At 36.7% G+C, this 14,273-nt stretch overlaps 1 protein-coding gene across 1 annotated transcript; it reads left to right on the top strand.

The window, feature by feature from the left end:
• Positions 1–1,323: 1,323 nt before the first annotated feature.
• Positions 1,324–3,773, top strand: LOC137626326 (uncharacterized). Its single transcript, XM_068357396.1, has 2 exons — positions 1,324–3,156; positions 3,293–3,773. The coding sequence occupies exon 1, from the start codon at positions 1,332–1,334 to the stop codon at positions 2,703–2,705; it is 1,374 nt and encodes a 457-aa protein (XP_068213497.1). The 5' UTR covers positions 1,324–1,331; the 3' UTR covers positions 2,706–3,156; positions 3,293–3,773.
• The last annotated feature ends 10,500 nt before the right edge of the window (positions 3,774–14,273 follow it).

Below are 14,273 nucleotides of genomic sequence, written 5' to 3'. Positions count from 1 at the left end.
TGAAGGGGATGACATGGTGTATAAATGTATTTTGTGTGGGTTAAATAAGGTTAAATTGAAGGGTTTGAATAGGGATATACCTGCTAGTATAGATGAGCTTAGAATGAGTGTTAGGAATGAAGTATCAAAAGAAATGGCATATAAGGAGGAGGATAGTATGCTTGAGGGTGAATTGTTATCAAAAGTATTGTTGGTAGTAAGTATGTTATATGGTGTCACTGTTTATTTGTATTTTGGGTGGAATCGTCCGATGCAGTACCGAGCAAATAGAGACTGAAAGGGAGTATATATTGAGGTTACAATGTAATGAAAGATGTTGCAAGTTGTTGAGTAAGAAGGAGGATTGTCTGAGTGACTTGAATCCGAGTGGTATGAGCATGGAAGATAGCGAAGATGACCATGGGTGTGATAAGGATGACCCTATTGATAGGAGTGTAAACATTTGTATGCATGGTGTAAAAGGAAGAATGATGACGTATGTGGGTATAAATGAGAATGAATACTGTAGTTTAATTGATACAGGTGCGCAAGTGTCATTAGTGAATATGTCTGTTATCAAGGAAATAGAGCGGTAAAATTGGGAAGTGAAAAGGCAATGTACGAGTGTGAGAATTCATGGGATAGGTAAAGGAAGTTTGCTAGTTTGGGAAGAAGTGCGTTTGAAAGTAAAACTGGGAAGTATGGAGGTGGAACATAATTTTATTGTAATGGGAGAGAATGAGATGCCTAGTTGTTTTTTGATAGGAATTGACTTTTTAAGATTGCATGATTTATCAGTTGATATTGGTAGTGGTTTGCTTCTGAAAAATGGATGTGAAGTAGTTGTGATAGAAGATAATAGTGTATTTATGGCGAATTTTGTTGGCATGGTTGATATTACGAGGAGTGAGGATGATCTACTGACTAAAGAGGAGGTGGAAGAAATGCAAGATGAATGTGAGGAAATTAAAAGGTTACGTGAATGTATGTTGAATAGTATTGAGGTAGAAGAATGGTCGTCTGATTTAGAGGTGTATAAGAAAGTTAGTAAGAGACTTATTGTGTGTAAGAATATTGTTTATTTTCTACATAAAGGAATGGATGAAGATATATATGTTCCTGTGTTTCCAATGCATGCAGCAGTAAGTATGTGTATGTTAGTGCATGACAGATATGGGCATATGGGTAAGAATAAATTATGGGAATGCATGCGTGAGAGATTGTTTACACCTGGGTTGAGTCAGATATGTAAGGATGTAGCGACTACGTGTGAAGATTGCCAGAAAGGGAAGTATCAGAGAGTGCATGCTAATCCGCCTGTTTTGAGATTACGTATGAAAGAACCATTTGAGATGTTTGTGATTGATTGTGTTTCGTTGCCTGTGACTGCGAGAAGACATGTGGGAATGATTGTTATGGTTGATCACATGAGTAAATTTACCTATGCAATACCCATCAAGGATAAACGGAGCGAGACTGTTGCAAGAATGGTTGGTCAAGTGATGTTGCCGATGTGTGTGTGTAAGCCTGTGAGAATGTTAAGTGATAATGGCCCTGAGTTTATTGGATGGGAGTTTGAGCAGATGTTAAGAGAATGGGGTATTGAACATGTATATTCGACTCCTTATATGCCAAGTGCGAATGGGTTGGCTGAAAGGACTGTAAGAACATTAACTGAGATTTTGCGAATGATGAGTACATGTGGTAATGATTGGGATTTGTATGTTGGTAGAGCGTTGTGGGTTTACAATGCAACAGTGCATAAGAGTACGGGTATGTCTCCATGTAAGTTTGTGTTAAATTTTGAAAAAATAATAAGACCGAGGTTGGGTGTGTCGGAGGATGATAGAGATGTGTGGAGGAAAGCAAATAAGAGGTTTGAAAGCTTTAAAGTTGGTGAAAGAGTGATGAAAGAAGTAATTGAAAAGGGTAGAATGAATGTAAATAAGGTGCGTGATAAATTTGAAGGTCCCTATGAGGTGTTAGAAGTTGGTTCGAGTGGATTAAGTTACGTTTTGGGTAAGTTGTGTGTGGGTGGTATTGGGGAAAAAATTAGGGCCCACCACAACCAGTTGCGTAAATGGAAAGAGGCACCTGAGTATATCCAAGAGAATGGGATGAGTAAATGGTTGAAAAGGAACAAGGGTAAACCTAGTATGTATGAGGACTTAGGTCTGGAAGGTAAACAGTTAGTGTTAGTAGAATATAAGAAAAGGAAGAATACAAGAGCTTTAAGTAAAGATGAAAGAAGGGGAAATTTTATAAGTAAAAGTGAGAATAGAAATAAGTATGACAAGGGTATAAATGTGCAAGTGTGTATGGAAGATAAATGTGTTAATACAGATGAATCATGGCTGAGTATGAATGATACCTATAGTGTGTGTGGCTTTTCCTTAGGTGATGTAAAAGAAAGGATGACGAATGCGAGAGTGAGAGATAGGAGAATGATTAGTAGTATGAATGAATCTTTTACTAAAGTTGAGAATGTTTTTGATGAAATGGATGAACTGTTTACAGAAATGAGTGTAATTATAGGGCCAGATGAGAACGAGGTAGATATGATTGTACATGATATATTAGATGATAGGGATTTAGATAGGAATAGTGTTAATGTAGCGAATGATTGTGATAAGGAAGAAGTGAATGAGAGAGTATATGGAGGCCCAGTTACTCGGAGTAGAGGTCCCGTTCCCGACTGCGACTGGGTTATGAAAAAAATAATGTAAGTGTTTTGTGAGAAGGATTTGGCAAAGTAAGGGGGGAGGAATGTGGAGGATTTATTTTTACTTTATTTTTATTTTTTTTGTTTTTGCCAAATCCAGAGAGAGAGAGAGAGAGAGAGAGAGAGAGAGAGAGAGAGAGAGAGAGAGAGAGAGAGAGAGAATTTCATTTGCTTTAGTTTTGCTAGATCGCGCGAGAGTGTGTGTGTGTTTGTGTGTTTGTGTGACTGCGGTGCGCGCCGAAGAGCAAGTGGTAGTTAGAGAATGATCGTTGGTGGTGAGAAAGACTGTTGGTACAAATGAGATTGTTTGTTTACATTTTTTAGTTAGGTTACGACAGTGGTGAATGTTTCGGAGCGAATGCTTTTTTTGATTGACTGCGTCCTGAAGCAGTTGTGTGGTTGAATGCTGGATTATTATTTTTTGACCAGCGTGGAAGTGTTTTTGATTTTTCTGAGTAAGTACAGTTTTGTTTATCTTTGCTTGTCGTGATTGTGAATGATAGGAACAATTTATTATTTATCTTTGATTATAGTGCAATAGTTCAGTTAGCTAGAAGCGTTCGTAAGTGTTTTTCTTTTTTATTTTGGCAGGCTGCGATTCCTCCTTTGGGAGAGAGTTCCTCGAGTGTTTACTTGATTGTTGACGACTTGGCCTGTAACAGAACTCGATACGATTGCTCAGATTTATTTTGTTGACGACCTGGACTACGATTATGATTATGATTTGATTGCTCTTAACGATTTTATTGATATTGATGCCATAATGACCCCGACCGTATGAAGGAATTTCCGTCTGGACCACTGATGAATAAGATTGTGATGATGATGATAATGATGACTATGATTAATTAACCCCGATATAGGAAGTGAGTGTGGTAGTTGGACTCGGGGTATTACCGGTTGCCAATAAGTTGTGGCAGTGGGCTGTGAAGGTCTCTGGGGCCTTGTATGGACAACGGTGTCCACATACTGTGATTTATTATTTTAATTGCGTTTTTTTGTACTGTTTGTGAATGGTGTCGGTGTCGGGTTTAAGAGGGTTATTTTGAGTATTGGCGACGGTGTCCGTGGTCACACATATATTTACAGAATATTTTGTTTATGAAGATTTAGGTTTGGTGATTTGTTTGTCTATCTTTAGTATTAAGGTTTCGTGAATGACATTATTTTGGTTTTTTGAATATTTTAAGTTATTGTTATAGTTAGTAAGAAATGTATATAGTTTTAAGGATATGTTTTGTTTTGTTTTGCCCTTATGTCTAAGAGTCTGGTTTTAGATAACGTAAGGGGAAAGTTTGTTTTGTGGAGACATTTGTCAGCTAGAGTGATTCAAGGGTGTGGGGGTTGTTTGTGCAACATCCCGCCACAGGGAGAAACATTCTGTTGCGACCATTTTAAGAGAATTATTGCCGAATGTTATAATAGTAAAGTGTTCGTGCCATCTTATTCATCTGTGTGCATCATATGCTTGCCTAAAGCTACCTAAATCCCTTGAGGATCTCTGTCGCAATATACATGCACATTTCAGTTTTAGTTCAAAGCGACAAGATTCTCTAAAAGAATTTCAGAATTTTGTAGGTGCTGCTCCTCACAAAATTTTAGCTCCAGGGCAGACCAGATGGCTTTCCTGGGAAAACTGCGTCAAACGATTACTGGAACAATGGGAGGCTCTCAAATTATATTTCACTGATGTTGCATTTCCAGATCCAACAGACAGTAATGATGCCATTCTGCAATCTCTCAATAATAAGTTTACCCTTGCCTATTTAGAATTTTTGTCATATAACTTAAAACGCCTCAATAGTTTCAATACACAATTTCAATCAGAGATTCCAAATTTTTATTGTCTTAAAAAAGAAGTTGGCAATTTAATAAGGAGCATATGCTCAGATTTTGTGAGCATTCCATATGTTAAAAAGGGTGATATACATGCACTGGATCCAAAGCATCCATTATTCTCATCCAGTATTGTCAGCTGAAAATATATATTTAGGAGTGTTGGCTATGGAGACAATGAGAGAGTTAAAACAAAAAAGCAGTGCCCAAGATATAGAAATATTTTATGGAAGTTGTTTGAATTTTCTTATTGAATCTGTAAAGCAGATTACAAATAGATTCTCCCTTAGTGAGCCTATTCACGCAATAGTTCAGTGTTTGAATCCAATGAATGCTGCTAATCTTGAGCCTAAATCACTGGCATCTGTATTTGATGCTATACCACAGCTGTATAAATATGCAGATAGAAACAAGACAGATGAAGAGTGGAGATCCCATTGTTTCAGTGAGGAGTTGAATGGCCAGGTACCATGTTTACAGTACTGGGATATTGTATTAAACAAGAAAAATGCTGCAAACCTTCCATGCTTTCCAAATTTAAGGGTTGTTATCTCTGTATTGTTATCTTTGCCATTTTCTAATGCTAGTGTGGAGAGATTTTTTAGTAAATTTAATCTGACAAAAATCCCACAGAGGACTAGGTTGAAAAATGAAACTCTTTGTGGTTTAATGCACATGGTTTACCATCTAAGTAATAAAGGTATAACTACAGATGGTCTCAGGGTTGATGACCGAATGTTTTCAGCAGTAAGGGCACAACTGAGGTGTCTTTGGCAAAGACACCTCAGTTGTGCTCAAGTCGGGAAAGTGACAAGACGCGCCGCAGTAACATCCACGTATCCCCCCCCCCGACCTTCGTAATCATGGTAAGTACACAGTAACTGTAGGATAGTGAAGCCTAGAGATATGCTTACCTTTTGAAGTGGGTTTCAAGGGCTGTAGTGTTACTGACGTGTCGTAGTGACTATCCGGAAAAATATAGATCCAATGTAGGCTACCTCGGTCGAGTTTAGGCGAACCACGTTCATCCCATATGCAATCTATTAGACCTTAATGGGTCTACCGGGCACTAGGTTACGACGAACATCATTTTTGCAATTTTTTCTAGTGATTGCCTTAGACATTTGTGAATAGTTTTAACCATATTTATAGAAATAATAGTGATGATTTAGAGATGTTAGGCTCATGTGCATACAAATTATTACCTTACAAGGGATTGAATGATACGTTTTTGTTAAGCAGTTACATTTTTCTTCATTACATGATTTCAATTTTTTTTTTTTTTTTTTTTTTTTTTTTTTTTTTTTTTTTTTTTTTTTTTTTTTTTTTTTTTTTTTTTTGGCAGTTTCCTGGCCATATCTTTTATCGGCATCGCAACGCTGCAATGGAGACTCAGGATCGTACACCATGGGTTGCCACTAATGACGCTGAAGGAAGTGATGACGTGAGCCCTTTGGACGTCAACAGTGATGACGACAACCCTACATACGTTCCTGACGAAGGCCTTACTCAGGAGGATGCCTTTGACCCTCCCAACGCTAGAGGTTAGTATGAGACATCCTTGAGAGAGAGAGAGAGAGAGAGAGAGAGAGAGAGAGAGAGAGAGAGAGAGAGAGAGAGAGAGAGAGAGAGTTAGATTTGTTTAAATCTTTTTTTTTAAAAGTCTCGTTGTTACAATGGTTGCTCTTTAAATTTGTTTTCATTGTATTGCTCTTTAAATTTTTTTTAATAATGGGTATTTTTAAAACTTATTTGTGTACTTGCATACTCACTGACATACACATGCATACTCACTGACATGCACATACTCACTGACATGCACATGCATACTCACTGACATACACATGCCCAGACATGCATACTCACTGACATACACATGCATATACATGCATACTCACTGACATACACATGCACACATGCATACTCACTGACATACACATGCACACACATGCATGCACACACACCAGCATACCCGATTCATTTACTGTTTCATTAATGTTACTTTATTCTTGTTTCAGCTCGCAGGGTCAATGTTGTTGTCCCTCAGGAGATGATGGTGGAAGAGGAAGGTGAAGTGGAAGGTGAGGTTAACCCTATGAGGCTCGTGTTGTTGAAAGGAAGAAGGACGACATTGACATCCAGCCCCTGCCCGACTTCATCTGCAACGCTTGGAGTTTGTACACGAGGGATTGCTTGGCTTTGCTGGAGAACCCAAGCGCCCCTCAAGGACTTCCGACTGGATATCTCAAATTGGCTGAGAAGTTTCAAGACATCGAACTTCAACATTACTAAGAATTCTCTTGGCACCAGGGATGTCACTTTGCCCAAAAGGGGCCAACAGGCAGTTGTGCCAAGTGTAGAGTCACGCCAGGATGCCACTACCATACACATGCCAAAGCATGTCACCATGAGGCAGACCTGCAAGTTCTGTTCTACTGCAGGCCACATCCACAGGTCTCGCTGGATGTGTGAGGAGTGCAAGGTGGCCCTTTGCCTCACTGAAAGTGGAAATTGTTTTGCTTTGTTCCATAAGATTTCTAGGTAATTTTTTTTTGCTCTTTTTCACTAGATTTTTGAGTAAGTTTTATAATATGTTTCCATTTTTCCAATTATGATTAAGGTTTAATATATTTTGCGCATTTTTCTTGTATTTATAACATATTTCATATTTAATTGAATTGTCAAGCCATATACCTGTTTCTGTTATGCATTGGAACTAGAAAAAAAAACTGTTTAATCAATAATAATCATATGATTTGTGGGCGAATCAACATTAGTAGAAACTTCAAAATCTGTGCCGTTAACGATCAAAAGATCCCATATGGGATGAGCGTGGTCTGCCAAAACTCGCCCAAGGCCCCCAAATGGGATACTTCATTGCATGCAATTATTTCGCTAATTTGGAAAAAAATTTAAAAGTACACAGCAGTAAAAAGGTTTTGTATCTACTAATACTACAACATACTAAAAGGAATTTTTAAAGTTTCCCATAAACCTAGTGTGGACTTTAAAGGGATAATTTTGATTTCTGTATTATAACCCAAAGATTCTTTAGCATAAACTGCACGTTAATTGAATATAATCGAACACAATAAATAAAAAAAAACTCCTAAATCCACAAAAAAAAAGAAAAGCTTTTGCAAAGTACGTACATCTGTCAGTTAAATACTTAATGTTAAGTTAATAAAATTTCTACAGCTCATATGACATGCAGTGATTTATTGCTGTAAAAAAAAAAGATGGGATTTATATAGAAACTTTCGCGAAAACTCAAAATACATTATCATCAACTCCTATTGATGCAAAGGGCCTCAGTTATATTTTGCCAGTCGTCTTTATCTTGATCTTTTGAATTCATACTTCGCCATTCATCATCTGCTTCAAATTCCATAGCCCTTAGCCATGTAGGCCTAGGTCTATCATGTACGCCTAGTTATTCCAATTATTCTAGTGCCTTGTGGACCCCAGTTAAGGGTTTAGATATATATCAATGCGTATCAATTCGTGAGCCTTCGTCCTTTTAGGTATTACCCTTCAAAGTTCTTACTAGAGGTTTTGAAAATATTTGTTCCAAACGTAAGTTCCAACTTTTGAAATATGGAAGTATTTAAAAACGCAATTTATAACTAATCAAAAGTTCCCAATAAATTTCAACCTTATATTCGAAACAAACAAAGTTGGACCTTATCTTCGAATTAAATACCTTGGCAATGGCATCCAAAATCTTTATGTGCTTATTAACCTCTTATGTGTTTGCTGTGAGTATTAGAAACATGAGGCAGAATAAATGAGAAGCTGCGATGAAGAGAGGGGGCGAACAAACTACCTCATACCTTTGAGAAGCTACCTATGCATTGATGATTGGATATATACATAAAAACACGCATATATGTAATCATATGCGTGCATATATATATATATATATATATATATATATATATATATATATATATATATATATATATATATATATATATATATATATATATATACACCTTTGCTGAAGGTAATCACCTACTCCCTAGTTTGCAATTTGGTTTTCGTAAAGGCCTTGGAGCATGTGATGCCCTTCTTACAATCTCCAATGCTGTACAGAAATCCCTTGATTGTGGTCAGGAAGTTCGTATAATTGGCCTTGATTTTAGTGCTGCCTTTGACCGTGTTAATCATGAGGCCCTTGTTTTCAAACTGAAACAGTTGGGAGTGGGTGGGTCGTTTCTTAGCATTATTATTAATTTTTTTAAGTAATAGATCTCAGAGTTCTTGTTGATGGGCACCATAGTGAGTATAGGAATGTGATATCCGGTGTTCCACAGGGTAGTTTTCTTGGCCCATTACTTTCATACTATATACACATGACATGTGGTTTGACCTAGAAAACAAGCTTGTTGCATATGCAGATGATGCTACTCTCTTTGCATCAATTCCATCCCCTGAATGTAGATCTGGGGTTGGTGAATCCCTTAATAGAGATTTTGCTAAAATTAGTGCATGGTGCAAATTACGGGGTATGAAGTTGAATCCTAACAAAAATCAAAGTATGATTGTAAGTAGGTCAAGGACGGTGGCTACTCAACATCCGGATCTCAGTATTGATAATGTTTCTTTAAATTTGTATGACACTTTTAAAATTTCAGGTGTGATTCTCGACAGCAAATTTACTTTTGAGAAACACATTAGGTCTGTGTCTTCTTCAATTGCACAAAAAATTGGCTTATTGAGAAAGTCTTACAAGATTTTCGGTGATCAATCTATTCTGAAGAAGTGTTTTAATTCTTTCATTCTACCTTGTTTTGAGTATTGTTCTCCCGTCTGGTGTTGAGCTGCTGATTCTCATCTTAATTTGTCGGACAGAAACTTACGGTCTAGATATTAATCTTTGGCACCGTCGTTCAATTAGTTCATTATGCATGTTGCATAAGATTTTTCATAACTCTGACCATCCATTACATTCTGATCTCCCTGGACAATTCTATCCTGTTCGTAATACGAGGCAGGCAGTTAATTCTAATAGCCAAGCCTTCTCCATCATGAGGCTCAATACTACACAGTATTCTAGAAGTTTTTTCCAGCTATTACCAAGTTGTGGAATGATCTTCCTAATCGGGTAGTTGAATCAGTAGAACTTCAAAAGTTCAAAGTTAGAGCAAATGTTTTTATGTTGATCAGGCTGATATGAGCCTTTTTATTGTTTATATATGACATATCTGTTTTTGACGTTGTTACTAGTTTACATAGAACATATCTGTTTTGACGCTGTTACTGTTTTTAGAATGATATATTGTTAATTTATTCTCATCATTTATTTATTTCCTTATTTCCTTTCCTCACTGGGCTATTTTTCCCTGTTGGAGCCCTTGGGCTTATAGCATCTTGCTTTTCCAACTGCTGTATCTTGGCTAGTAATAATAATAATAATAATAATAATAATAATAATATTGTATATACATATTTATATATACATATACATATATATATTTATATTTATATATATATATATAAGTGTGCGTTTATTTAAATACATATATAATATATATATAGGGAGAGAGATATATGAAAATGGGTGTGACAGTTACAGCGACCTTTTCTTGTCTGGTGTCATCATTTGTAAAGGAAAAGAGCTATATAATTAGATACACATAAACACACACACACATACAAGAATGCATATATATATATATATATATATATATATATATATATATATATATATATATATATATATATATATATATATATATATATATATATATACATTCAGAACTGTACACATAGTAAACATACATAAACACATATGTGTGTGTGGGCGGCGGCAGGTCTTTCAGCAGAGAGGGAGAGAAAATTGACTATTCTCTAAAATCATCGTTGTACATCCAAATAAGAGTCAAATGCCCAATGATCTCGGTTATGTTATTATAATAGGTCAATAAAATAATAGAATAAAATGAAGAAAACCAGTTCTAAAAAAAAAACATTCGCAAAATATGATGGCGGAAACAAAAAGACGTCAAGTGAGATAAAATGATATAAAATCCGCATAAAATGAGGCCAACGACGTTAAATGCGGTCTCTGGGTGAGCATAGCAGTTCCAGAGACACTTTTGGAACTCGCACCAAAGAGAGAACTTCGGAAATAGCTGCAATTATGCCGGGCGTTTCGTGCATCTGGGTGGCAATGGGTGTATGTGGAGGCTATTGCCATGGAAGGGAAAGAGTGCTCTATTTTGTCGAGCTGTTATCAAGGCAGGCTGATGAAGAGAGGTTTTCTTTGATATGAAAATTTTAAAGAACTGTTCAAAAGATTAAATGTAGTTATTTTCATTATCAAATATACCTTGGTACGTATATCTTAATGTCCTTTAGAGATCAATCCCGATAATCTTATTTTAAAATATTTATATCGAGAGAGAGAGAGAGAGAGAGAGAGAGAGAGAGAGAGAGAGAGAGAGAGAGAGAGAGGGGGGGGGGATATATATATATATATGCATATATATATATACAGTATATATATATATATATATATATATATATATATATATATATATATATATGTGTGTGTGTGTGTATATAATATATATATATATATATATATATATATATATATATATATATATATATATATATATATATATATATTATACTATTTATTATCACTGACAAAGTAAGCAAATGGTAATGAGAGTAGAAATTTAGATTTTTGTTATTGAAAATCATATAAAAGAAAAATAACTTACAATTAGCGTTAACAAACTCTAATAATCTGTTAAGAGAACGCACCCTAGTAAACAAAAGATTTTCTTTTGGCGCAGGCACACCACTCCTTGGCAACAATCCAGACCAACTTTCACGGCTGAGGAAATATGCACGTGAGCCGCTGCCGCCTCCTCCTCCTCCTCCTCCTCCTCCTCCTCCTCCAAGCTCAGCATCCATTCCCCTTTGGAATGCGAATTAAAGCAAAAATCCTTTCGAGGGAGGAAAGAGGATTCCGAAGATGTGTCCTCTCCTTCATTATGTCTGATTGTGATGAGGACGAAGTCTTGCTGCTCTGATTAAAGCTCATTTTCAATTATCATTCAATTGTTATCATAGTTTAGGTCTAATTACTTGGGATCACATCAGCTTTCCATATAGTGTGTGTTTTTTTTATGTACAAAAGTAATTCGTTTTATTTCTTTAAATTTTAACAGCTGGAAATTAATATTTTTGGACTGTTACTACTGGGAACTCTTTAAAGGTTTATTTTTGCTGTTCAACTCTTTAGTTAAAGGAGTTTATATGTTCACAAATTGTAATAATAAAAACTGTTTTGATATTTTATGCAAGTCATAGAAAGAGCTACCATCATATGCTCGTTTACTGTGAAAAATCTATTTTCATAAAGATATGTTTTTGTGAAAAACCCTTTAGTTCTTCCTACGCATTATCTCCGGTAAATTATTTAGCTAAATAAGTAACAAATTTGATTACAGAATATAATCAGAATTAAAGGAAAATACGAATAACAAGAATTTCTTTATGAGTTGATTTTCGTAATGCCAGACTTAATGTGATTAACCAAGTTGGAATTAGCTTAAGTCAGTGTCATTTATATTGTTTATGTACAACAACAACAAAAACAGCCGTTTCTAGTCCACTGTAGGGCAAAAAAGTTTCAACATTATTTATCCTTGTGATTGAGCCAGTTTTCATCACCACGCTAACCACTACGGATTAGTAATGGTGGAAAGCTTTAGTCTAATCGCTAACAGCAAACCAACCTAGTATGCATGTCCCTGACTTACTTTGCTGATCATGGAGATACACAAACTCCACCACGTCAATGTATCCCCACTTAAGACATTCTAGTAAAAATCTAATAGTTAGTGAGAGAGCAAAACGCTCGATGGACTTAGGTACTATCCTTTAAGAATAGGGGAAAAAACTAAATGAAGGTTGAAAGAGGGTATAAATTCACAATCTTACCGACAAAACCAGCGGTATTCAACGAATACTAGGCTTAAACGGTAGTTAGAGCGAGTTAAATAGTTTTGGCCCACCCTCTTTTAAATGCAACGGAAACAAAGTGGAAGGACTCTTTTTACATTTATAAAAGTGAAAAAGAGATATATTTAGCAAAAGGTAAGGAGGTGTATGTTGCGTTTATGAATCTGGAGAATGGTATGATAAGAGTTGATAGGGAAACAATGTGGAATGTGATAAAGTTATATGGAGTTGGTGGAAGGTTGCTGCAAGCAGTGAAAAGTTTCTACAAAGGTAGTAAAGCATGTGTTAGAATAGGAAATGAAGTGAGCGATTGGTTTCCAGTGAGAGTGGGGATGACGCAGGGATGTGTGATGTCGCTGTGGTTGTTTAACTTGTATGTTGATGGAGTGGTGAGAGAGGTGAATGCTCGAGTGCTTGGACGAGGATTGAAACTAGTAGACGAGAATGACCATGAATGGGAGGTAAATCAGTTGTTGTTTGCCGATGATACTGTACTAGTTGCTGACACGGAAGAGAAGCTTGGCCGATTAGTGACAGAATTTGGAAGGGTGTGTGAGAGAAGTAAGTTGAGAGTTAATGTGGATAAGAGTAAGGTTATGAGATATACGAGAAGGGAAGGTGGTGCGAGGTTGAATGTCATGTTAAATGGAGAGTTACTTGATGAGGTGGATCAGTTTAAGTACTTGGGGTCTCTTGTTGCAGCAAATGGTGGAGTGGAAGCAGAAGTACATCAGAGAATGAATGAAGGATGCTAAGTGTTGGGGGCAGTTAAGGGAGTAGTAAAAATTAGAGGGTTGGGAATGAACGTAAAGAGAGTTCTGTATGAGAAAGTGATTGAACCAACTGTGATGTATGGATCGGAGTTGTGGGGAATGAAAGTGACGGAGAGACAGATATTGAATGTGTTTGAGATGAAGTGTCCAAGAAGTATGGCTGGTGTATCTCGAGTAGATAGGGTTAGGAATGGAGTAGTGAGGAGGAGAATGGGTGTAAGGAATGAGTTAGCACCTTGAGTGGATATGAATGTGTTGAGGTGGTTTGGCCATGTTGAAAGAATGGAAAATGGTTGTCTGCGAAAGAAGGTGATGAATGCAAGGGTTGATGGGAGAAGTACAAGAGAAAGGGCAAGGTTTGGGTGGATGGATGGAGTGAAGAAAGCTCTGGGTGATAGGAGGATAGATGTGAGAGAAGCAAGAGAGCATGCTAAAAATAGGAATGAATGGCGAGCGATTGTGACGCAGTTCCGGTAGGCCCTGCTGCTTCTTCCGCACCGGATGACCACTTGGATTACCACGGAGGTAGCATCAGTAGTGGATTTAGCGTTATGAAGCTTCATCTGTGGTGGATAACGGGAGAGGGTGGACTGTGGCACCCTAGCAGTACCAGCTGAACTCGGTTGAGTCCCTTGTCAGGCTAGGAGGAACGTAGAGAGGAGAGATCCCCTTTTTTTTGTTTCATTTGTTTGATGTCGGCTACCCCCCAAAATTAAGGGAAGTACCTTGGTATATGTATGTATGAAAAAGTGAAAAAATATATTTCTATCTTTTTTAGTTTTAATAAAGCTCCAGTTGTGCGAAAAGGACAGGTGAAAAATATCGAGAAATAGAGAACAGAGAGGTTGTTATTGAAAAAAAATTCAAAGAGAGGCAAGAGGCTTTTCAGCTTTGAACAAAGAGCAGTGAGACATAATCCTTTTTTAATATGACCAACTATCGTAACCCAATACCAAGGAGGTATTGCGATCGAGTCGGTT

Source organism: Palaemon carinicauda, chromosome 33 (assembly GCF_036898095.1).
Source record: "Palaemon carinicauda isolate YSFRI2023 chromosome 33, ASM3689809v2, whole genome shotgun sequence".
In the NCBI taxonomy this organism is placed as follows: domain Eukaryota; kingdom Metazoa; phylum Arthropoda; class Malacostraca; order Decapoda; family Palaemonidae; genus Palaemon; species Palaemon carinicauda.
The sequence above is the reverse complement of the archived record's forward strand: the minus strand, read 5'-3'. Positions and strand labels throughout refer to the sequence as shown.